This window comes from Chinchilla lanigera, unplaced genomic scaffold (genome assembly GCF_000276665.1).
Source record: "Chinchilla lanigera isolate Chin_1 unplaced genomic scaffold, ChiLan1.0 scaffold00058, whole genome shotgun sequence".
NCBI lineage: Eukaryota > Metazoa > Chordata > Mammalia > Rodentia > Chinchillidae > Chinchilla > Chinchilla lanigera.
The window spans coordinates 13,518,417-13,546,058 of NW_004955459.1; the positions used below are offsets into that span (position 1 = coordinate 13,518,417).

At 32.6% G+C, this 27,642-nt stretch overlaps 1 protein-coding gene across 3 annotated transcripts in view; it reads right to left on the minus strand.

The window, feature by feature from the left end:
• The window catches only part of Dpp10 (dipeptidyl-peptidase 10 (non-functional)), a 1,310,731-nt gene that overhangs the window by 61,652 nt on the left and 1,221,437 nt on the right, over positions 1-27,642 (minus strand). For all 3 annotated transcript variants that reach the window (XM_005397695.2, XM_005397696.2, XM_005397697.1), the window contains exons 11-13: positions 23,608-23,731; positions 15,766-15,804; positions 8,884-8,991 (exon numbers count right to left, since the gene is read on the minus strand). In XM_005397695.2, coding sequence (XP_005397752.1) covers positions 8,884-8,991; positions 15,766-15,804; positions 23,608-23,731 — 271 coding nt within the window. The remainder of the gene's footprint in view (positions 1-8,883; positions 8,992-15,765; positions 15,805-23,607; positions 23,732-27,642) is intronic.

A 27,642-nucleotide genomic window follows, 5' to 3' on the forward strand; every position in this document is an offset into this window, starting at 1 on the left:
TTTTGACAGCAGAATTTCATAATCATAACACTTTGATCACCCTCACTAAATGATCAGCACAACTGCAGTACAGACAACTTTACAAACCACATTTAAGAACAAATTTTTGGGGCTGGGGTTTAGCACAGCGGCAAAGCGCCTGCCTGGCAAGTGCAAGGTCATTAGTTCGATTCCCGGTATCAGGAAAAAAAAAAAAAAACCAACTTTACTACAAATAAATACTCTGGGTTATTTTTTCTTGAAACCTTTATTGTATGCACATTAATGTAAGGTTTGCTACCTTCACTCAATTTGTTTCAGGTGTAAATCTATGCTGATAATGATAGCAATGATTCAAATGTATCTCACTGAAAAACGATGGGATGACTAATCATCCTTTTAAAATTTGAATTACTTCCAAATATGTGCTCTCTTAAACAATTAATAGTATACATTTTTCAGTGAATTTATGTAACTTGAATTTGTTCTTTTTAAAATTTCAACTTATAGTGAAAAGTTATACAAATTTGTGGGGTACCATGTGATGTTTTGGTACATTTATACCTAGTATAATATCCAACTCAGGGTAAAACTTTCTATACTCTCAAATATTTGTCATTTCTTTCTATATATTCAAGTTGATACATAGTAATTTTACATATTTATGGGATAAAGTATAACACTTCAAAGCACATATATAATTTGTAGTGCTCAGACCAAGTTTTTGTGTGATTACTCTGGCAGTTAAAATACAATGAGGTTTTCTGTAAGCAGTCCTATTTTCAATTTATTTTAGTTTTACAGTCCCAAAATATGGTGCTAGGTTTTTACTTTAGCTTTCTATTTATTTATTTATTTATTTCCTGTAGTGGGAATCGAACTCACAACCTTGAGCTTGCTAGGCAGGCTCTGTGCCACTGAGCTAAATCTCCAGCCCCTTTATTTTAGCTTTACATTTTATATTACAAACTTTAATCATGTTTTGATCATCCCCAAGGTCTTTGTTTCTACACTATTTCTGTCCTTTACTGTTAGAGAATGCTTTTAAATACTGTTTCTTTGAGAAATCCAATATCAGTTAGATCTTATTTTATTTTCCTGTTGTACCTATCTGTGATCCTTTGTATTAGCACTTCATTTTCATTTTGGGTACTATTTTAATTTTTCTCCTTGATACTCATCAGCACATTTCCAGAAATCTCTATTTCTTCCCTTTGTAAGGTTTCAACATATTTCTTTGTTTTTTTTTTTTTTTTTTTTTTTTTTTAGTTTTCTTATAGAAATCTGTCACTTTTTGGCTTATAACTTTTCTTTCTATCTTATGAGCCCATTCTTAAGTCTTTAAATATCTCATTTGAAGTATAATTTGATAACTATAAATACTTACTCAATGATATTTAATTCATATTGGAGCACATTTTTACAGTTTTTCTTTGCTTTATAGTTTTTTTGTGCAGGAATATTTTCATCTATTAGAATATATTTATTTTTACCTTTAGTGTTCCTCACACATTAATGATCTATTATCAAACATATTTTTCTTCAGCAACTTCTTGAGGCTATATACACATAAAGAGAGTGAAGAATTTACTGACCCATAAGTTTTCTATCTCTTATACCCTAAGAAATAAAAATTTATGGAGTATCACAATGTGGCACCTTAGGATTGGGTATGTATATTAGGAAGTTAGATCACTGTTTTCTTTTGTAAAGACTTTAATATCTATCACTAGTTTCCATCTTTCCTTTTACCTTTAACATTCCAAGAGATACATTTTTCTATCATTTTCCTCTTTCTTAGACACTTATTGTTAACAACTGTCATCTGTGGTTTTGTGCATAGTCCAGATGTCCACTTTTATCATGTCAAAATGCTGAGTTTTAAAGGGAAATTAAATCAACTAAGACCCACTGTCAATTATATTACATTACTTAAGCTTTCAGTGAATGTCTACATCAGCTCAAAGAAGTTCCATTAATTCCTAAATTTTAAGGTTTCTGAGTATTGCTTTTATTGCGTATAACGTACCCTGTCTTTGCATCTATTAAATGATTGCTTTTCCCATGTAACATGAATACAGTGAATTATCTTATATATTTTTAAACTTTAAGCAAGCAGTAATACTGTGATAAAAACACCTAAATTTCTTAATAGATTGAAGAATTCAATTTACCAGTATTTGATTTCGGATTTTTAAAACTTACCCATTTTTCTCTCTTGTATAATCTATATTTGCTTTTTTGGTTACAAGATGATACGTGAATCATAAAATGCATCTAAAAATACTTTATTTTTTTTTCCATTTTCAGAATAAGACTTTAGAAAACTAGTAGTACATTTCCCTTGATTTTGAAAACCTCACCTTTAATATGTGTCTGTGTGTGACATAAAAAAATTTAAACCATAATGCCATTTTCTAAATATGCTGGTATGATTCAGATTACCTATTTCACAAATCAGATTCATTTTTTTTCTAGAATTTATTGAGCTCTAAATTTTAACATTTTTGACATGAAGTTACTCTTAATAGTCTCTTAATATCTTTTTAAATATTCAGCTTTACTCTCTGTTACTTATACCTTAGAGGTTTTTATGATTTTAAATTAATCTTGATAGAGTATATGAATTAATTATTGTAATTAGTAATGCAGTTATTTACTTTCCCCAAGAAATATTTTTTCATTCCCCTTTATTTTATCTTTGATTTCTAGGACATTAATTTGAAATTTTTAGTTTATTTCTTTTATTTTACACCTGAATTTCTTATTAAATTTTTCATATATATATACTACTTAAATATTTCAAAATATCCCATTCTGCTTGCCTATATCACATATATTCAAATATACAGTATTTTTATTTAATTCTACATTTTGTGGATGTATTCTTGACAAATGAATATTATACAAATTCTATTTTTATGTTTCTTCTCAAATATTTGACCTGTTACAAGTTACAATCATTACTAATTCCTAATTCAGTTGCAATGCCTTTATAATCTATTATGTACTATTTAACAGTACTACTCCCAATGTTTTTTTCTTATTTATAATATATCCAGAATCTTGGTATTTGCTATGTATGAGTTTTATTATCCTATCTACCATACATGCTACTGCACTAAACAGAAATTAAAAGTGCATTCTGTACCCCACTCTGTATATTTTGCAATGGGATCCTCCCTCAGAAAATGTCCAGCATCTTCAGGGTTTACCTCTGCATTTTCACCCCATTAATGTCTATTCCTCACATTTAAAAGAAGTTTTCTTGCATTCCAGCTACTTAAAGTCAATGAAAAGCATTTGACTTCTTACTAGTTCTTTGTACACTGAGTCAACACTGTGATTTCCACATACTTGCTAACTGAAAGTATAAATGCGGTATTAAGACAGACACAACCCAAATGTTGGCGTGGGATTCTAAAGTCCGACATTTTATTGTCAAGTTTCCACAAGAAAATCACCGTACTTAACAGCTGCGCTAACTTACTTCAAGGTCCTATTTTGATTGAATCAAAGAAAATAGGATGTTAACACTTCAAAATTTTAGTGCACGTTTGGTGTCAATTTCCAATGAAAAATATTCTTATAACATTAATGAAGAAATTTAGTTCAATATTTGTACATATCTGGAGATATTTTTGTTCACATTTTCTAGGTTTGTTATTCTTATTTTTCATGAAATTTTGGTATGCATTTGTGTGTGTGTGTGTTAATGTGTGCCCTTCAAGGACTTTAGAGTAGCTTCTTCATTAAACTGGTCCTCAGGAAAAATCTATTGCTTTGAGAAATGGGTCAGCATAATGTATCCAAGAATAAAATTTTACAGTATTCACTTCAAGTATACATTTTACTCCAAATATTATGCTTTTAAGTACAGAAACAAAAGATATCTTGTTGGGTGGCAAAATAAGTATCTCACAATCTTTTGAATGTATCCAAACATTTACAGTTGTTCTGGTTGTTAAATGGTTAGCAAGGCAAAAATGGCCTGGGGACCAAGTCAAATTCCCATTTCACAATCACGTAATTTCCAACAATACATAGCAAGTGTGTATATCATAACACCAGACTTACTAATTTTGATCTAGACTCTAAGTAAATAATCCTAATGGTAATTAGAACATCACCGATTGTCATACAGAACATACTGAAAGATCAAGGGACCAGACCGGTTAGCACAAGGAGGTGATTGTACTTAACTTAGTTTTTCAAACACTTTTAGCAGAAATAGAAGAGCAGAAAGGAAATTTAGCAATTTAGAAAAAAGTAGCAAATTTTAGTTCACATGAACTTGTTTTATTTTCTGTACATACACAATCTAATAAAATTAATTTGGTTGAATAGAAACACAGAATAGGAATATAATACCACGGTAGACTCGTGACAAATACAGTATGGTAATGTTTATTTAAATTGAACTTCTGTAGGGGCTGGAGATTTAGCTCAGTGGCACAGTGCATGCCTGGCAAGTGCAAGGTCATGAGTTCAATCCCTGGTACCAGAAAAAAAAAAAAACAAGCACTGTAAATTGAACTTTTACTTCAACTTTTATTTTAGAATAAAAATCAATCAAACCGCTGAGTTTATTCATGCTTAAAAGAAAGCTGAAAATCTAGAATATCCCCTTCTTTTTCATTTATATACCAGACACCTTTCTTAAATTTGGGGGGATTTTTATCTCCAGCAAAGAAGTTAAATATCAATTTTATATTTTTATTCAAACTTGGAAACACGTTGGTATCAGTAAAAATTTAATAGTGCCTGTGACTTTTACCTAACTATGCTGCCTTCACTTAAATATCTGATATGAATTCTGTTTAACTTTTACAGCTCCTAAATAAGGGAAATGCAATGCTCAAAAATAGCATGCATTAATTTACTGTCTATTCATCACATGAAATAAGCTAATTGTTTTCAGACAATGTCCTCATCAGATATAACAGTGAAATTTAATGGAAAAATTTCATTGGGTTGATTAGGTGATACAATTGTGAATTGGGGGCATGCTATTTTCTACAGTATTTGCAATGAATAATAGCACTTAAAATTGTTCCAAACGAAATCATCAGCTCTCAAGGGCAAAACTTCATGTTACTGAATAGAGAAAGTGAATGGATTCACGAACATGTAATTTTTCATTTAACACAATTTGGGAAGATGATAGTGCAATGGCTTACGCCCATGAATATGAACTACTTAACCTAATGGAAATGGTGCTTAGGCCACATTTAACAGTGAAGGAGGCACACGTTTTTTTTAAAAAGAGAAAAGCCTATTTTTTAACTGCAGCCTGAATTGCAAGGAGTAGGATGTTACAATTCAAGGGATGTGAACTTAGAGGACTACAACAAATGTTATTTTGCGAGACAGGAGCGACAGGATGTATGAAAGTATCAAAAGTTTAACGGTCTGAGGTAAAGAATTTTTGCCTCAGCATGAATTGCAGAAAGTACATGACTTGATATAGAGATTTATATGCATACAGCAAATATTTGTTCAGAAGAACAAATTTGCATATGGTAGCTTAGATTTAGTTGTTCAGAAAAGCAATTATTTTAGCTCTATTAGTTTTCAGAAAAGTCATTGTCTTTTCTGAGTTTATTTTTTCAGTTTTTGTTTTTATTGGACCGTATTTGTAGTATATAATGATTCTATTCCTGGTGGAAGTTGGTGTATGTACATAACATATCTTAAATCTTTATCTCCTTCCTTTTCTCTCCCTCCCATTTTCATCATTTTATCCCCTTTCCTTTTGCAAAAAAAAATCTGTTTCCCTATTTCCCATCATCTATCATTTATTTTGTTCAGTTTTTTAAACATTGTTCTTAGCTAACTGTACCAAAGAGAAAATGCTCACAGAACCTGCTTTCGCATATCCACAATGATATTAATCTGGAAATGCATATATAAACACAAAGACACATTTTACTTTTGATCCAGCAATTCCCATTCTGGTAAGCAATGTGAAGAATTAACTCATGACATAAATAAACTTTAGGTAAGGTGTCATCTATAATTATGACAAATTGCCTCTCAATTATACATTGAACAGTATGGTAATCCATGTACCTCCAGTCAAGTAGATGTTAAGTTTTAAAGACTTATTTTTGAAAACCATTTTATAATATGAGAAACTTTGTGTTTAAATTTAAATTATCAGGTTGTAATATGTAGGTCACATAAATTTACAGTCACAGTTTAATGAAAGGCTAGAGAAAAATGCATGAATTCTTCCTCTTTTTATTTTTTTGGAGTTATTTAACAAAGGAAAGCTTTTGTAAATATTTCTAATTCTAATGCCAATCCTCATTTTACATAGTGAAATAGGCTGAGAGCAATAATTTGCTAGGATAACTTTTAATGGCTTTAATCTATTTACTGAATGTGTAAAAAAGTGAAATGTTTGCAAAAATGCAGTAATTTCATTTAGTAAGTACTTGAAGAAAATACATATGTTCTGAGTGAATCAGGAAGCTTTCAGATATGGGCCTTCCAGGACTGTTACAGTGTTTTGGGGAACAGGATACTTCATAGATGCACATGTTTCACCTTTTAACATCTACAAAGGTGTGTTTTGAAGAATAACTGTAAATAGAAAAATGTGTTTATATATGAGTGTTTATCTCTGAATCATAAAGTAGAAATAATTAGCATATTCTATTTTTAATATTTTATTATATGTTGTCCTCTCAACAAGGTAGTCTTAGAATTCACATGACAGCTTTTTTATTAGGTATTATTAAACTGAATCAAGAACCTTCAAACTATTTTTTTTCTTTTTTTGGGGTGGGGTACCAGGAATCAAACTCAGAACCTTGAGATTGCCAGGCAGGCTTTATGCCACTGAGCTATTTCCCCGGACCTCAAACTATTTCATAAAATAATGTGTGTGTATTGGTGTGTGCAGATGTTTTTATATGCGTGTATAAACTTAGATATAAATTGTATTTACCTAACAGAGACCTCTGATTCATTAACAAAGTGTTTAATTTTAGTCTATTGTCCATATATCCATAAATAATCATGCAGTCACATCCATTTTTCAGTGAGGCAGACCATAAATACCCTGAACAGTAATTAGAACAAAGCAAAATGTTTTCTAGTTTACTGAAAGCTTTGTTATAATCTCTATACAGAAGAGAAACAAAGCAAGCATATCTGCTATTTGAAGTTTTCCTTTTGAACATGCAGAAAAAGATGAATGAGATTACAGGTCAGGTTGGTTTAATTTGAAACAGTAGGTGTTTTTTCCCATGACTTAAAAAAGTTCTTGGTTAGGTGTGTAAATATCTCAAGTCCCACATGTCAGCATCATCATTCTGTCTAATACTGTGCTAGATGCTATTCTTCCTAATATATTGAACAGATGGTTTTCTATGGGGAATATAAATATAAACATTTATTGTATCTCTTTTCATGGCCTTCATTACAGTTTAGAAGTATCCATGGTTAGAATGTAATCTTTACCACTTAGCTTTTTACATAGCTTCTTAAGTATAAAATATTGAAACTTAAAAATTCAACACACCACAATTATTTATAAGAATTTGAAAAGACTATCTTTTTGCCAAACACTACCTAGTACTTATTCTAACAAAGTTTATCTAATTATTAGCTGGAACTACTTGATATAATCAGTCATTTGATAAAGAAACACTCCAAATTTTGTTCATATAAATGTATAGATTCCTTTATGATATTAATAGGATCACATTATACAGTAGCCTGTAATCTGCATTTCTGCCTCAATAAATATTCTATAAAAATCAGCCTATGTCAATACTTTGTACATTATATGTTGTTATTTGTTTTAGCATTAATTAAAAATAAAGCTAAATATATGACAATTATGTTAATAGCACATTTTGAACAAGTTTTAAACTTTTTTCATTATTTTTTTATTTTAAAGCTTAAAAAAACTATTTACAGAAGATTTTGAGAATGAAAAGCATTAAGATACCCAATACAAACATCCACATAAGTAACAATAACCTTTTCAGGATATAAAAGAGTTGGAAGCTCTAAGAACCTAAAGTAGCCAAGTTGGATAAGAAACCTTTGCCACATTTATATTTCCTGTGTATTTGTTCAGTGTAAAATGTCTCGGCTAGCTTTTGTAATATTCTCATAAAGATTCCAAAATAGTCACAATGATCTATCATTACAAAGCCTTTTACCTGTGAGATTAGGGTGTTTATTTGATTTTGAAAGATGCTTATTTTGTCATGAATATTTCTTATTGAAAATTAAATTCAAAATGCCTATGATCTTGCCATATTAAACCATCTATGGTGGTTTTAAAAATAATTAAATGCAGCTTTTAAAATTGATACTATTCTTTTGAAGTTTTCAGGAAAAACAAAATTCTCATATCTTTGTCAAAACATTCATTACAATGTAACATAGTCAGTGTATTTTTGACAACACATAAAAATCTATTTTTTTCTTTAAAAACATCTGCCTTGTATTTTTTATGTTTGTATACCTGTCATATACTCACCCATTCAATTTTGATAACATTATTTGCATTGATTATTCAAAATTTTTATAACACTTTGAAAATATTACTAAATATAGACAAAAGATATTGGTTGAATACAAACGATTAAGTTTAAATGTTCCTTGGGATGTTAAAATCTGGGTGCTTTTCATTGGTTAAATTCTGTACCCCAAGGCCTTCAGTTTATTGCACGTTTGACTCCCTCACTAAATTTTTTGGAGGGCAGAGACTTTTCTGTGAAGGTACAGTTTGAATTGATGTCATTGATGTGGATTCTTTTCTCAAACAGTGCTGAGCTGGACATGTCTAGACCCACCCTGTCGGCCCAGTGTCAACAAAAGGTGAGTTTCCAAGGATACAATGACAATGAAATCAAACCACAGAGAGAAATCGGCACCTACCTGCACAAAGAACATAGCTATGTGGTGGAATTCTCCGCGGCCCCCTTGCTTAACAGGAACAGTCATGAAGAATTTGCTGCCGTCTCTAGAAAATACAGGCTCCTCATTCTGAAACACAGAAGCACTCGCGAGATTCTCAAAACGGCATGTGCAGTTTGTTCTCTTTCACATTGTAAAGTTAAGCATGGACTATACTAATTTAGTCTGGAAAATAGTCAGAATGTTTATTTTATTAGTACACGTTTCCATTCCTGGTGTACAGCTGGCACATATACAAAGCACATTTTAAGTCCTTGTTCCCTCTCTTTTACTCCCCTCCCTGCTTTTGATCCCCTTTCCATTTGAGGAAGATAAAACTCCCAACTTTCTACTATTGTTTATTCTGCTCTTTATTTATGAGATATATGATAAACTGTGCAATATTTAAGCTTGTGCTTCTGACCTACTTGTCTTAAAATTACAGTCCCAAGGTGCATCCATTTTCCTACAAATGGCTCAAATTTAACCCTCTTATGGCAACATGGTACTCCAATGGGTAAATACCACATTTTCTTTATTCATCTGTTGATGGACATATGGCTGTTTCCAAAATTTTGCTATTGTGAATTTTGCTGCTATAAACATGAATATGCATGTATCACTGTAATGTCTTCATCTCTTATGGTAAGATACCTAGAAGGGAATAGCTGGGTCAAGTGGAATTTTAGATTTAGATTTTGGGGGAACCTCTATACTGATTTCCATAGTGGTTATACTATTTTAAAAAATAAAGTACATGACATTCATTCTTTTAAGAACTAAGTTTTACTACATTGTATGTTTGTGAGTGCTTAGAAAACGGGGCGGTTTCTTTCACATTGGATAGATATGATTTAAAATTAGACTAAATATAGATTTTAAATTAATTTACAGCAGAACTTTTATATCTTTACATGAGACTGTGCTTGGCAATTCACACTTTAAAGATAAAGAAAATGCTAACACTGCACTATCTTACCCAAATATATATTTGTTTAAAATTACAAAATACCATAACATGTTAATATATTTTTCTGAAATATTTTACTCAGCATCTCTAGTAACTTGGAGATTCTTTTTTTTTTTTTTTTTTTTTCATACTAGAACCAAACTCAGGACCTTGCACTTGACAGGCAGGCACTGTGCCGTTGAGCTATATTATCAGCTTGAAGGTTAACTTCTGAAAGTGTAATACAAAATTTACTGAAAACATAAAACCTACAAGGCCACAAAATTAGAAGACAGAGAAGACTATTTCATCCACATTTTCAATTCTCAATGCCTATCTCTCCCACAAATGCAAACGAAATGCCTAACCACACCAATGAACCCTTAATAGATGATTGATTTTTTTTCTGTTTTCTTTGAGACAGGGTCTACATTTACAGTTCAGGCTGGCCTTGAGCTCACTTCGTAGCCCAGGCTGGTTTTGAACTTGCAACGATCCTCCTGCCTTAGCCTCCGGAGTGCTGGGATTACAGACCTGCTGGGATTACAGGCGTGCGCCACCATGCACAGCTGCAGTTGAGGATTTTTAATTAAGCTGTAGTTACATATTTAATAAAAAGAATTAATTTTGAATATTAAATGAGACAGAAGATATATTTTTATTGTTTTATTTTGTTTTAAGGATAATATTAGGAAAATGGACTTATCTGACAAAATGTTGAGCTATTTCCTGCTGGGTTAATGACAGTGGTTATATATGTGGTATAAAGACAGGCTTTGATATGGTTTCCTCTGTTGGTGTCTAATTCGATCTTGCAACCCTTGTAGATGGACATTTGCAATCTTTCTGATGCCCTTGTCTTTTCTTCTGGCTCTCTTCCTAGTTTCCCGTACGGTGCTACCCCATGACCTTTGCACATTTCGCTGCTTTATCGGGCTCTTTCTCCCATCTTCTGCCTGTCTCTTTTCCAACGTCACCATATCAGTGAGGTGCATCCTGATTACCTCATGTAAAGTATAAGAGATGAGCTAGGTGGTCCAAGTGTACTTCCTGTCTTTCATCCCGCTAACCTTCTTTTTTATACCTTTATAGCACATCACACCATTTGACATATATTTTGTTTATATGTGTATTTGTTTCTATGTATGTGTTTGTGTATGAATGCAAACCGTATGTATGTATGTATGTATATATGTGTGCACACTGTTCTTCTGTAATGTGAGCATTATGGGGCAGAAACCTGGTATTTTTAACTGTCATATTTCCAGCACTATAAACCATAGGAATTCTGGTCAATACTGTAATTATTTTCTGAATAAAAAGTCAGTTAAGGCTAGATTGTATCCCACAGAATCCAATATTAGTTTCATTAGTAAGAATGTCTCTGATTAGTAATATAAAGATAATGTTTCCTTTTTTATTTTATGGGCATTCAAAAAATTATAAAATATATATATGTATGTGATAAATTGAATGATCTCAAATAATATGCAATTCTAAATTGAGGAAATTTTCATAATTAGATAGCTAATAGATAGAGACAAAATACTTGACTGAGTGAATTCCACTGATCAACTGGGACAGAGCGAACAATTCGATAGAGCGAATAATGGTGTATTCCATGCCCTGCTATTCCGGGATCTCTCCATTCTGCCTTTGCACGTAGGAGATATTATATCTGGAACATTTCCATCTCCCTTGTGGTTCTAAATCTTACTTATTTTTTACTTAATCTCATGAGATAGAAACTGTTTTTCAAATTTCTATATAAAATATTTCCTAGTAAAGAAATTTCTCCTGAGATAGTCTATAAATGACCTCCTTTCATGGCTTTCAATATAGTATATTAATTGCTTGGAACACAGTGACTAACTCATGATCATTGAGTACAAGAATGCAATAGACAAAAACAGTTTATGTACAAAACCGTGTCCACTACATCTCCTCCAATAACTGGTTCCACCATCCCTCACCATTCTCTCCTAGTGCTTCATTCAAAGCATACAGTTACTTTATTCGGTGCAGATATCTGAGTAGTCTACTTACACTGACCCCTTTTTCAATTTTAGTTCATTAAAACTAGTTCAGAAACAAACAGTAGATTGGGCTGTCATATCAATTACACTGCTTGATTTACAAATTTCCACTGGTAAACAAGATGTTATTGAAATATTCAGCTCTATATAGGTGGAACCTTCTTACTTTATGACTTTATCAATCAGTGCTTCTGTCACTTTGATATTGGATTTTGTTCTTTGACCAAAATTATTCTCTACTGCTTATCCCTTTACATATTTGCTTCTTCTCATTTCTGCTAATATGACCATCCCCTAAATTTGAATTTCATGTAATTCTAAGCATTGAATAAAACGACCTGAGAATTTGTGGAGAAAAAAAAATCAAATGTCATAAAGTATGAACTTATTTTTTATTGAATAATTAATAAATGGATAATTTGCTTTAAATTTCTTCTGTTTTGGATTGTGTCTGGATGTTCCCCCAAAGCCACATGCAGTCATGGGATGGGCTTTTAAAGTTTATGATTGATCCATGATCCAATGCTGGGATTATGGGTGTGAGTGCGTATGTAAGGAAGAGAAAGAGGCTGCTTGCCACCATTCCTCCCTTTTGCTCTGGCTGTTTTCTGCCGCTATGAACGGTTGCCCTTTGCATTGTGCCACCCTGCCTTGGAGCCAGCCAAGTATAGATTGCAACCTCTACAAACTGTGAGCTAAATAAACCTTTCCTTCCTTAATTTTGGGTATCAGGTATTTTCTCTCTGCAACAAGAGAAAAGTAACCAGATAAACATTCATAAACAGGGGCTGGGGATTTAGCTCAGCGGCAAAAGCGCCTGCCTGGCAAGCGCAAGGTCGTGAGTTCGGTTCCTGGTACCGGAGAAAAACCAACACATTCATAAACTAACAATTTTTGGATTTATATATAATGATATCTATTAAATTGTTATAATGTGACTGGTAGATTCAATAAAGCAAAGTAAATCAGAATACATCAATATTTATTATTTTTTTTATTTTCAGTATCAAAATACAATGACAGTCCATTATAAACTGCAAAATCTTTTATTCTGATTTTATCTTGAACATTGACTGAGATAAATTCTCTGCATTAATAGATATCTATAGATATAGATGCAAATGTATACTGAATATATATGTATATATCTACTTATTTGTATATCTAAGCTTTAAGCAAGTAACTATTTAGCCTATGTCCAGTCCTGCTACTTTTTTTTAATTCAGTCAATAAATATATGAGGAGTTATTCTTATATACTAGATACCACATGAGACATTTGAATTATAATGGAAGACAAAAAATATTCATCCTTGTTTTCCTAATATTAATACATAATTCACAGCAATAGCTGTACAAGCATTACATGAATGTAACATTTGAATTGAAGTTTTATTGGGAGATATGATATGGTTAGGGTGATTGGAGAAGGTGAATCCTTAAGTGGATTACTTAAACTGAGAACTAAATAGGCATCAAATAAGCACTTTTTCACCAGAATCCCATTCACAAGGAAGGTCACGTGTGAAGGCCTGTTGTGTTGAGAGCTAACATGGCTGGAACGGAGACTAAGGACGTAATGGTTGTATGCACAGAACCGGAGCATCTTCCTGCAATATGGTCATTACAGAAGGACAGAGGGAAGAGAGATTATTTGAGGTGAGGCAACGGGAGTAAGAGGATGATGTTGGGAGCAAGTATCATATCTGTAAATTTCAGGGAAGTCACTCAGCCAGTCGGGAATAACGAGTAGATGAATAAATTAATATATAAATAATGAACAAATATGTAAAATCAATATATAAATTAATATTGATGAATATATAATTTATATATTAATAAATATATAAATAATAATAAATATATAGAGAGACATAAGAGATAGAATAGGTAAAAAGAGAGAGAAAAAGAAAAGTATTGTAATCCAGCATGGACAGTGTATCTATATGGGCAGGTGTTTGAGGGGTTGGTAGTTCACCAGTTAAGAAGGGGCTGTAGTTCCTGAGCTTTGAACACAAGCAGTGTTTGTGAATTACAGAAAATTTAATTAACTTGATAGAATTGTAAAAGTAAAATTCAATATTTTGGTAATGAATTATATATACAGATATGGATTAATAAATGTTCCAGGTGATCACAGTGTTAATAATTTTACTAGCTAGCTGCCTAACAGTTGTATTATTGAATCCTGTGATAAAAAGTATGGAGATTCCTCAAAAAATAAAAATTAGAAATTCCGTTTGACCCACCTATTTCCCTTCTAGGTGTTTTCTCAAAAGAGTTAATGATGTCATATTACAGTGACACACGGATACCCATATTTATACCAGAAATATTAATGAGAGCTAAATCTTGGAAACAGCCTATGTGTCCATAAACAGAAGAATGGATAAAGAAAATGTGATATCTGTATACAATGGAACACCATTCTGCCATAAAGAAGGATAAACTTGATTCACTTGTAGGAAAGTGGATGCATCTTGAGATCATAGTGTTCAGTGAAGTGACTCAGACACACAAGCCTAAATACTGTATCATAGGGTTTCTCTTAAATGAAAACTTTATATATATATATAGACATAAGAGACAGAATAGGCAAAAAGAGAGAGAAAAAGAAAAGTATTGTAATTCAGCATGGACAATGTATCTAAGAGTCTATCTTGATCTAGAATCATTGCCTTAAATATTTTATATGGCTTTGGCCCACTTGTCTAGTTTTTAGTCTGCATATATAATAATTAATTTTATAAAGTCTTAAAAAATGAATCTGGGGGCTGGGGATTTAGCTCAGTGGCAAAAGCGCCTGCCTGGCAAGCGCAAGGTCGTGAGTTCGGTTCCCGGTACCGGAGAAAAACCAAAAAAAAAAAAAAAAAAAAAAAAGAATCTGATTCTGGAAAAATAAAAAGGGTGGAGAAAAGGGAACAAGAATATTTGAAACGTGCTGTATACACGTACCAATTCCCTACTATGAAGGTAATCATTATAGACTGTGGACATGTACTAATAAAAGTAAAAAAGATTAACAACCCCCCCCACACACACAGAAATAAAAAAGACAAGAAGACCTGAGGAGTGTGCAGTTACTTTGACAGATTTAGGAGATGCCAAACCTGAATTTGGATGTTTGGAACTCACTGAAGTGGCTGGGGCTATAAACGTGGAGGTTTCAATATCTGAGTGCTAAGTGAAACCATAGATATGTATGGCACCGAGAAAGAGGATATAAATACAAGAAGCCCATGTAGAATAACATAAATAATAACCCAAGCAAACAAATCATAGCTCAGTTCACAAGAAAGCAGTGAGGGGTTCACAGTGAAATGGCTGCTGCCATACTGGGGAAACCTGTTGTGTTTCCTTCTGAGTTGTCAGTCTGACTTATGCTATGGAGAATTTTGGTTTTTACTCTATTTTATTCATCTTATTCCAAGCTTATTTATGTCACAGAACATTCTTAAAAGCTAAGGCACTTCTAAGGAAAACATAATTCTTCTGGACAACTTCCAAATGACCAATTTGTGCAGAGGTTTGGTCCATTCTAGGGGCAAGCTGAATAATGCAGGGGGCTTCTGCTTTTAAAGGATTGCAACTCTCTGTCCTTCATCTACACAAATGTTTACTTATATGAGTGATCCTGAAAATGGATTCCTGATGTTATCCTGACATTACATCCCATGGAAGACCAAAGTAACCTATTTTGAAATAACGCATTAAAATGCCCAGTCATTACTTTTTAGTGGAAACAATTCATTTTGTCAAACATACTAAAAAATTAAAGTCAAGTGAGTGAAGTAATTTTTTACAGAAAGTGATTACATGATAAATGGATGGACAGAATGGTTACAAGGACCATAATGTGACAGAATCACCTATGCAATACCTGTTTAGAAAGCCAGGTGTCTGATGTCATCTCATATTTCTGAAATTAAAAAAAAAAAATCCATGAAACTTGAGGACCAAAGTAAGCACATACCAATTTAATATTTTCCCATCGTCATCTTCCAACATTTTCTTTTTTATTCAACCACAAAAACATCATGAGAGACCACAATGACATTATTGATTTAAGGTAAATTAAAAGTAGAGAAGTCAAATTAAAGGATAGCTTAGTTATAGGGATTTTTTTGTGTATATGGGAACTCCTTCAGAATTTGCACCTATACAAAGATACATCACGAGGGGTCGATCATTTCCCAGTCTGTGGGATTACCTCATTTGAACCACCAGACACTGTCTTTTTTCACCTCTGGGCATCATGAGGAAACAAAATTATTAAGCCCTCAAATGGAACTAGGCAAAAAGGCAGGCATGAAATTTTAAAAATGGGCAGTCTTTTAATATTCAATCTGGTCTTATCATAGGCACTTTTTCTTACTTGCAGTACTTAGTTTTAAGAAAAAAGTCAAAAATTTAGAATATAAAATGTATATATTTCTTTAAAATATATTTGTAAATGGTTAAAACCAAAACCTTATTTCCAGAAGCAAAATTTGAATAATTCAACTTCACATTAAATGTACATGTAACATATTTTAGTAACAATGTTTCTGTGTACTGACATGAAATATCTTGTAGTTTTCTGAAAGAAATGACTCAATAATGAACATATTGAAGTTAAGAAAACTGTTAGAGATTACGTATTAGAGGCCATGTATCTCTAATATGTTAGAGATTTTCCTACATACTCATTTCAAACTGTTTAATTATAATTTTTGACTAGTTCTATGAAACAAGTTTTCTAAATTTTTATTACTATTTCTTTATAATTGACCACTTCCTGTTTTGGGGTTTGTTTGTTTGTTTGTTTATTTAATAGTTCTTTACTATTTGCAGACATCAGGAAAATGTCTAATGAAACCATTCCTTAATTATTTGTACCTCAGCAGTAAACAATTTTGGTAGTTAGAAAAGAGATGTAATAAAATAGATAATGATGCCCCTGCTCCTTAGTACCACCAAATTTTCCTAAAAGTCATTAGCACTGAAAACTTCATATGTTATTATTTGTCTGGTTATTTTATTTCAATTAACTGAAAATAAAACAGACTCCAAACATGACATAGAATTATGATATAATGTCAATAAAGTGTCAAATGAATAATGTGGCAGGACTTATCTATTTTCTTATTGTAGCACTTTTATTTATCCTTGTGTTTACTTAGAGTGGAAACATTTAGATTATCTTCATATAGTGAAAGTAACAGATTTTCTCTGGTTAACTAGATCATATGTAGACTAATTTTTAAATGAAAATCAGTTGAGTATGCAACTATCTAGAACACTGTGTCAAATGCATAGAGAAATCCTAGTCTGTCTATAGCATAACCAGAAAAAGGAGAATGACCGAGATAAATTTTCTACTGGTGTAAGCCTGATGTGACAAGCACGAGTCAAACCCAGTAAGTAAATGGCTGATTCAACTATTTCATTTACACCTGTATGTTCACCACTCCCGTCACAGAGTACTATCTCAGTATATATTTCTGTCTTTCACAGACTATTTAAAAAGTGTGTTTTAAAGATGTCCATAGGTAGTGAAACCACAGACCTTAAGTGTATAATGTGAAAAGTTCAGTGAGTACATTTACATCCCCTCAACATGCTGGACTTTCACGTCTCCTCAGAACCTTCCTAACCCCTTCCCAGAGGTTCCAAGAAGGTACATGTTCTCTGACCTTTCCCTATAGGTCAGTGTTTCCTATTTTAAAAATCAAGAAAATCAAAATCTTTCATTATGAATACAGTACATTATATAATCCTGAATTTGAGGTGTTCTTCACATCACATTTGAGTTTCACTATCATTAAAAGTATCATCATATTTCTTTTCATTTTTAAATTATTGAGTTGCATTTCATTGTATTGATATGCCTTACTTTTTAAATATACTTCCTATGAATGGATAATGAAATGGTTGCCAGTTTTTTAGCTACTGTGAATGAAACTTTTCTAAAGAAACTATCTTTTGCTTTTAAAAATTCTTTGGTAAATTTTTTTTTTTGCAAATACCTAGAAATGGAATTACTGAGTATGCTTATATATACATTTATTTATGCACATTTGCTTATACATATACTTAATACATGATACATACTATGTTTATACATATTTGTTATGTTTTGTTTTTTGAGACAGGGTCTCACTATGTAATGAGGTGGCCTTGAACTCACCTATGTATCCCAGGCTGGCCTCAAACTCACAGCAATCCTCCTGCCTCAGCCTCTTGGGTACTGAGATTACTGATGTGTGCCATCATGCCTGACTAATGTTTATATGTAAACAGAGGATATTATACATATTGTGTTTACAACTGTGTTCATTTGAAACTCAAAAAAGTATATTTTAAGTGTTGTACCATTTTATTGTTATTTCTGCAAAAAAACTGAAAAATTTAGCTTTCCACATCCTTACCAAAGAATGCTGTCAAGCTCTTGTTATGTTTTCATTTAGTCATTATTATTATTTACTTTTTTTTTTTTTGGTAGTATTGGGGATTGAACTCATATCCTCTGGAATGCTAGGTAAATCCTCTATCACTGAACTACGCTTTTAGACCTCAGTGTAATCTACATTTTCTTACTGTCTAAGGACTTTCAATACTTTATTATCTGGTGATTATATTTCTTATAACTATCTGTTCACATAAGTTGATGTTTTACTTGGGTTGTCGTTAACACTGAGGTGTAGGATTTGTTTACGTATTTCTTTGTCAGATGCACATTTTGCAAAATACTTTCCCCTAGTATATGGTTTATTTATCCGTTTCCTTCATGGTGCCTGTGATGATACTTCTAATTTTTAGGACATCACATGTGTTTTTTAATGCTTAGTTATATTTTGCCTAATTTGTAAAGTTACATTCTATATGTTCCTCTAACAGTCTATGCTTTAGATATAGAGCTGATTTTTGTGATTTTTCTCAAATTGGCTTTAGAATATGATTTGAAATGAATGTCATAGATCATTTTTTCCCCCGTTTGGATGTCAGTTGTTCCAGGACCACTTTTCCCCATTTAATAGTTATGGCATCTGTGTTGAAATCAATAGATCCTATAAATGTGGGCCAATGTCTCTGTAAGCTATTCGATTCAATTTACTACTTGCATGTTGCTGTACTTCCCTTACCATCTCTAGCTTTCTGTAGCTTTCTAGTTACTGTAGTCTTGAAATTAGGCAGTACAAACTTTTCCACATTTGTTTCTTCATAAAGTGGTGTTGGCTGATCTGGGTCTTGTGCACTTTCATATTAATTTTAAAACATGCTTATATTTATACAGATTCGAAGAGCACTTTAATTATATGAGAAAGTGCAGCCCTGCCTTTTCCATGGACAGAGAGAGGTAAGTGGCCCCATCCCGCACACTGAAATTGCTAGGGGAAAGGTAGCTTATCACTAGCCAGGGATTTCGGGTTCCCCACACTCTGTCCCCTCTGCTCCTCCTCCCCTTCACAATCCTTCAGATTCTCCCCTCTGCAGCTTCCACTTCCACGAGCCAACTGCAGTAGATTGTAAGACTTTGAATTCAGCCAATGAATTTAAAGGATAGCTGCTTCCACGGATTAGGGTTTAAAAGCCCAGTAAGAGGGTTTAAACATTCCAGTGACAGCAGGCTCCTGTCTGGCAGCCTTCTGTAGAGGGAGCTTTAAACTTTGTTATGTCCTTTTGCTTGCTGTCTGAGTGCATTCTTCCCAGCACTGACAATTTGTGTCTGGGAGCTCTGCTCTAACAATTAGGATTATTTTTAAATGACAATTCAATTTGGATAGAATTGATACTGTAGTAACAAGCTTTTTGAATTCAAGAATATTAAATTTACTAGTCTTTCATTTATTTAAGGCTTTTATTTCATTTATTTAGGTCTTTCTCACTCTTTTTGGGGGGCAGGGTACTGGGAATTAAACTCAGGACCTCGTGCTTGCCAGGCAGGCACTGTGCCGCTGAGCTAAATCCCTGGCCCTATTTAGATCTTTTTCAATGCCTTTCAGAAATATTGTCATATTCAATATTGAGAATTCATACAGTATTTGTTAAATTTAGGCTTATGTATTTAATGCTTTAAATATTTTAAATATATTTTAGCTTTTTCAGTACAGTGTTATTATAGAGAAATATATTTTGCCATTTATGATTTTTTTAGTTTGAAACAAGAATAAACTTACAGAGAAGTATTAAGACAGTTCAGGGAAATTCTGTATGCCCTGCAGACATATTATCTCCTTATGCTTTTCCCCATTTGTTTTATTATTGTCACTTTCTCCTGTTTCTGAATCATAGAAGGTGGTGGTAGCATACTTTTTCAAAACCAATCAGTAGGGTATTAAACCTATATTATTTCTAAAGTAGCTTGACAGGAAATTGTAGTCATTTATATGCTTAACCCAGAAACACTTTAACAAGCATTTCCCATTTAAATTACAACCCACAAAATAACCACAATAAAATGATCAAAACTGAAAAATTGAATACAAAGTTGAAGTTGGTACACTGGCCTTACAAATGATGATCTTTTCTTTTGTGTTATTTGTAATTTTTTTACCCTTTTTTACACAAAACAAATCATCTACAAATAAAAACAATTTCAGTTCCTTTCAAAACATTATGACATTTGTTCCTTACTAACCTACTCTGATTAGGGCCTTTAGTTTGCATGATAGTAGTAACAATAAAGTCTTTAACTTTCTGTTGATTTTCATGGGAATGAGATCAATGTTTCACTATTGAGTGTGGGAATGTTTCCTGGATATCCTTTCTTACAGGGACCATGATTTTCCCAACTCATTTATATTCAAACATCACAAATGGGTATTGAATTTTAACTGCTTTTCTTTCATGTACTGAAATATTAATTATTTTTCTTTTTTATAAAATGGTTGATATTATTTGGTTTTCAACACTAAACCAATTATAACTTCCTCTGATAATATCCCTTTATTCATGACCTACACCCTCTATTTACATTGTCGGAATTGTGTGTTAATAGGGTAAATGATTTTTTTTTTTTTTTTTTTTTTTAGTATATTTGTTCTTGAGAAGTAACAGTTTAAAACACTGTCTCTTTTAATGTCTTTGTCTAGTTTGAATGTACATATTATCTTACCATTATAATAATACCTGAAAAATATTCTTTCTTTTCTCCTTCTGGAACGTGTAAGAATGGGATCCTCTATTCCTTGCCGTAATGCTATTGTTGGAATGGTTGTTGCCTTCTAAAACCATCTTAAAATTTTACTACCAATGTGGTAGCATTAAGAGGTGGAGGTTGTAAGGTATAATTAGGTCGTGAATCCTTCACCCTATAAACAGATTAGTATCTTTACTGTGGGAGTATGTTACTAAATATGATGGATTTGACTTCCTTTTGTCTCCCTTGCACCTTCCTTTATCCTTTTGCTAAAGGACAATATAGCAAGGAAGCTCTCACTAGTTGTCAGCCCTTCAATCTTGGACTCCTTAGCCTCTAAAACAGTGGTCTTATACATTTGGATTTGTCATAAATAATGCAGTCTGTGGTATTTTGTTACAGTAACACAAAACAGCAAGAAAGGTACGAGTATTTGATAAAGACCTGATCTTGGCAGAACTATTTCTAAGTATGAATTAAGTTTCTTTAATTGGGAACTAGGGAGCAAAGATCAGTGGGGGAGGTCTTGCCTAGGGAGTCCCTGGGTTAATCCACAGATCTACTAAAACAAAAACCAAACAAAGAAAAAATCACTTTGGTATAAAATTCTTCAAATAATCTTACTCTTATACATTCACTCTAGTGATTTGTATCTTTTATTTGTTTTTTCTTTTGTTAGGATCTGGGACCTCACATAAGCTAAGGAAGTGCTCTACTACTGAGCAATGTCTGCAAGCTTCAAATTTCATAATCTTGTCTTACTATTTGATTTGTAACAACTTCAATATAAAATAATTGGGTAGTTTTTCTTGGTGGTTGTCCTATTTTGGATTTGTGAACTTCCTGAATACATGAATTAGTATTTCTCATCTAATTTTGGAAAATTAAAATCATTATTTCTTAGTTTTTCTTTGTCTTCTGTGTATACAATTTTACATATATTTCAAGTCATATTGCTATTGAGGCTTTATTCATTTTTCCAGATATTTTCATTCCAGTATTTCAGTTTTGATTTTTTGTTTTCATTAATACAAAATATCTCACATACTGTTAAGCCCATTCACTCTCAGATACTGTAATTTAGTTCCTGAAGTTCCGTTTCTCTGTTTTCAATATTTATATTTCTCTACTAAAATTTTTTATCCATTTAGTTATTAGGACCTTTCTTTGATTTGTTAATTATTTTTCTAATAGGTTTTTAAAACTTTTATATCTGTTAATTTCAAATTATTGTCTTTGAAGCTCTGCTCTTATGGACTAATTTTGAGGGAGGAAATGGGTTGTACTTCCTACTGCTCTACCTAGAAACTATATTTTGATTGTGTGATTGGTATAAATGCTACTTGGTTAAGTGTTATCATTTTCCTTTAAAAAGTAAACTGCTCTGGTAGAGAGTTAACTTACAAGGAGACGAACTTGATACCTTCAAAGAATCTTTAGAAAGTCTTCCTGAAAACTCTCTTCCTACCCTACTTTCCATGCTTAGTTGAATGCTCCAGTCTTTCTAGTGAGAGATGTCTCTACTTTTATTGTGTATAATTCCAATACTTCCAAGTACTGTGCAGCCTACAGTCCCTTCCTCTGCTCAGAGATGTTTATTGTTTGTTTTCTGCAAGGTAATATGAAGATGTGCTGTGCACATGTACAGCTAAGCACCGAGCCAAGTTCTCGGCCACGCAGGTTGGCGCAGAACTTTTCTGCACAATTCCAGCTTCTGTAGTTCCTGATTTGTGTGCCCATCACTAGAAGCATCTCAAGCTTTGTTTCTGATTCTCATTGCTTAAAATAAGTGAGAGCATCGTTCTGTGTTTGGTTCCATCTCCCTGACCCGTGGTTCAAAAGAATTGTTAGTAGCAGGTTGGGGCTGCATTTCAGCGTGAAAGCATCTGCCCAGCATTTCCTGTTCTTCTTCTTGTCCAATATCTGAAAACAGTTATTTTATACATGATTTTAGTTTTATTGTTGTTCAACATAGAAAGGCCAGTCTAGTAGTATTTTTCTGTCTTTTCCAGAGCAGAAGGTTGGAAATTTAGTTGATAAATAATCTGAGAATCCTTTACCCAATTGCCAACAAGAAAATATGAAACTTAAACAGATTGTCCCATTTTCTCCACCAAGAATTTTAAGTGATACATATTGAGATGACTGTAGAGTTTATAAAAACTAAATTCAGAAAGTAAAATATAATCTACTTTCAAAATAAGTTTTAAGAACTACTTTTGGTCTACTTTTACATAACTGAAGGACAGAAACCCTGATAAGAGTAATCTGAACTACAGAAAAAAGGTGTATTTAAAGAATATAGGCAAGATACTTCCTACAATCACAAGTTAATCAAGAGAAATCTCATATTTGAAGACAAATACTACTATGGCTTAAACCACCATTCATGTCATTAAGAATTCATAATTTGTTTCTGCTCACTTCCAAGTTTGGAAGATTTGTGTATTAAAGTATATATTTCTAACATGATGAATCTTTTTATATCACCTTTTCAAGTTAAATATTAAAGGCTTTATACATAAGATTCCCTGGTTTCCCTTTGTAAGAAATAATAAACTGCATCATGTTACACATAGAAGAAAGGTAACTTATACTCACTCTACTACAAGCGCCAGTCGTGGTTTCACACACAGTGAGGATGGAGATGTTCTGGGGCCGGTTTAACCATCTCACCACGGTCTTGGTGTTGCTCACCCACTTAACCATAGTGATATAATATTCTCTAGTTTAGAAAAAGGGTTAAAATTTATCTTTAGAGCCAGAAAATCTCCACAGTACCGATAATAGACATGTGCTATTTTACAAACAAGAATATCTGAAACATTCTAAGCATTCTATATCACGTCAACCTCTATTTGTGTAGATGTATAAAATATATATATACATACACTTTCCTTTTATCATATATACAAATACAAATAAGTACACATGATGTATAACTATATAAATATACAGAAAAATTTGAGAATGAATGCTTTGCCAAAATAAAGATTCTTAGAAAAATAAAAATAATTGGATTGCTGGAATTTTATTAAAGATGATTCTCAGTTAGTGCTAATGCATGTACAAAATTGGTACATACTTTTAAGCTATGCTGTACTTTATTTCTTTATAAACATAATTAGTAGCTACTTAAAAGGCAAACCTTGGCCTTACCTTACTAGTTATGCTTTTTGCAAAACCTTCATGTTCCTCTATTTCATACCTGCGAACTTTGTCTACTAAGGTAAATGAATAGTTTTTTGGTCTTTATCCGTTGGGTACCAAGAGCCAGGCCCCATCTGTTATAACAGATTGTGTATACACAATGTGTATTTTCCCTAATAATTTTAGTTATATTACTTGAACTAAATTAAAACAAAAGAAAATTCTAACTAAAGAAGTTGAATAGCTTTAAAATTTTCACTATAGTATAAAGATGCTAAATGATGGGGCCTCAAATGTCCCCAAATGGTTGGGAATTGGGAAAAATTTACATATTTTCCCTTATGACATATATAAGTTTGTATGTTTGGAAATAGACATAATGTGATCACAAAGTTCCCAACACACACACACACACACACACACACAGTAAAATGTGACAATATATATTTCTGAATCATAGAAATAAATGTTCAAATTATATCTAAAAATTAGCATGACTATTATAGACATTAACCAAAGACTGTAAAATCAACAAGTCTATATTTTTTGAGGAAAAAATCAAAACAGAATTAATACACAGTTGACTTTCAAACCCAGTCAGAATTTGTCTCAATTTTCCAAAGTGAGCAATACTTTTTATTTGAAAAGAGATGAGGACGTAACACACCTGAGTTTAAAAATTAAAAAAAACCAACAAAATAGAATTTAAATATTCAACTGAGTGCTTTCTCTTTCAACATAGCCCCCAAATAAAATGATAGTGACTTTTTAAAAAAATGTGATATCGGAAAACAATTAAAAGCCAACAAGCACAAATCTAGTGATAAATAACTGATATTTTATGCTGACATATAAAATTGTTGGGGTTTTTTTTTTTTTGGTGCTGGGAATTGAACTCAGAACCTTGCACTTGCCAGGCAGGCACTTGTGCCACTGAGCTATGTCCCCATCCCCTGACATGTAAAATTGTCAAGTAAATAATCATTCATTTCTAACCATACATCTATACTGTTTTGTGATTAAATATCACAATTATTTGCATTTGCAATAAGTTGCCTTATTAATAAATAATACTTAATTTGATGTGAGTTAGATTAATATGCACCTTGTTTATATCTAAGGATGATCTTGCATGTCATAACCACCATCTGAGGAATGAACCTTCTTTCCAAATTTGAATTTGTAAATTTCTGCAAGGGGTAATTTCTAAGCATGGAAACTTCCGCGGTTGACTATTGGAAGTAATCAGAATGGAAGCCGAATTAGACCTCGACATTTGTAGAGTGGAGAGATGTATATCTAATGGAATCATTCCCTGTGTTCCTTTATTCCTTGCCACAGACCAAGCAGTGCTCTTACTGGAAATGTCACACTCTGGCCTGTGTGCCGTGGATGTGGCTCCCTTCCTAAAACTTCATTTCAGGAACACATTAGATCTGGTGTTCCACAGCCAGTGACCAGCGGAAATGTCTCTTTTTTATAACTGGTTTTATTGCTTGTTTCTATATTCAGTGGCTCTGCATTAACCAGGAAGTCTCCTGGTATGCTGGAGTCATGAAGATAGAGGCAAGCTAGGTAAGGGGTTTTTTCTCAAGTTTACAGACTTCCCATAAGCAGGAGATCTAATTGTTCACAAGGCTAGGTGAAATGGAGACCTCAACTTCACCTGCAGACATACCTGCATGTGTGGTAGCGGTCACCCCTGTGTTTTCATTGGCTCCCTGTGTAATCACTGCTCTGTGTATGCCATATAATTTTTATACACATATAGTTACTTGGAGGTCATTCTCTTTAAGACAGCCCAGGAAGATAACCTATAAATATACTGTAATGGCATTCATGACTAACTCATAGCTGGTGTCCTCCAAGGACCACTGTTAATAACTATGCATTATTTTAAGAAGGATCATTTAGGATAATCTCATGAGAACTGATGAACCTATTAATTGGATTTTCATGGAAAAGCACAGATATTCCTTGGAAGAATAAAAGATGTAGGCTAGATCCACTTCATGGAAATATGAAGAGAAAATGACATCATCAAACTCAAAATAACAAGCAATATGATAGGGTCATATCTATGATACAGGTGGAGAACAATGGCTCACAAAATGTGAATGACTACAGAAGATGTAAAATATGTAAAAATAATGCTAATGATACAGTAAGACTAAAATAAGGACAAATCATTACTTTTGCTCTTCAGATGGAAGAGATCTGAACACAAAGGAAAATGCATCATTTCCACCAAACAATGTGATACTACTGTAGCCTATGGCTAAATTTGAATGATTCATTACCATAATAACATCTTTTTTGGTTAGAAATTAACTATATACTTTAAACTCATTCCTGAATTTTATAATACAGGCACTGAGTAATCTCAAACCTTAAGTTCACAGTGCAACCATTTGCAAAGATTTTCTTCCTCTCAATCTGAGATGACTGACTCATCTAACTCCCACAGTTTCTAGTCTGGGGAGATTGAAGGACATTATCTTAGGTGTCACCACACTATATTCTCTTCAGAGTCAACACAGACCATGATTCAAAGGAAGATGAACTGAATGGTGATGAGTATGAACTGAGTTATTAGTAAAGGAAGGCTGCAGTCAGAGTCTAATTTTGTATGATGAAGTATCTTTTGCCGAATTATGCATGTATTGCTAAATATTAATACATAAAATGAAGGGGCAACATGAAAGTAGGTAGTAGGAAAACAAATTATGACTTTCCCCAGGTTATGTTACCCCTGCAGTTTCTTTTCTGAAAACATATCAATCAATTAGCATCTACGTTCTTTACAGCCTTTGATTAGAGAATAAGCATCTGATGGAATGGGATGTCCACCAAATGAGGGTAGCTGTAGCTCTGTTTCTGTTATAATCATATACACTTGTTATTAGAATTAAACCAAGTCTCAAAATAAACAATCAAACATACCAAAATATTATCCTAAAGTCATCAAGTAAAAACAAATTTTTTTCTCTGTGGTATATGTTGGGGGAATATAGTTTATAAGATAGCTCGAATTATAAAACAGCATCTTGGGCTGGGGATTTAGCTCAGTGGCACAGCACCTGCTTGGCAAGCGCAAGGTCATGAGTTCAATTCCCGGTACCAAGAAAACAAAACAAAACAAAACAAAACAAAACTAAACAGCATCTTTTTATATTTATATTGTTCTTTCTTCCTATAAAGGCATAACCATGTATAGTCAATTGTTTTTTGTCACTGTAGTGATTATCTTAGAATAAAGATGAAAGAGGTAATCACACGTGAGTTTCAAGTGTGCTGGGAAAAATGAACTTAAATGATGGTTTATAACTGCATAGAGTAATGGAGTACAGTTCACTTATTGATTATCCAGATAATTTTAAGATTATAAAAATATAGTAGTTGTTTAGGAAATACAAAATACGTGTAAATTATTATTATTTAGTTCTTTTATTACTTAACATTAAAACAGTATTTCAGTTAATACAG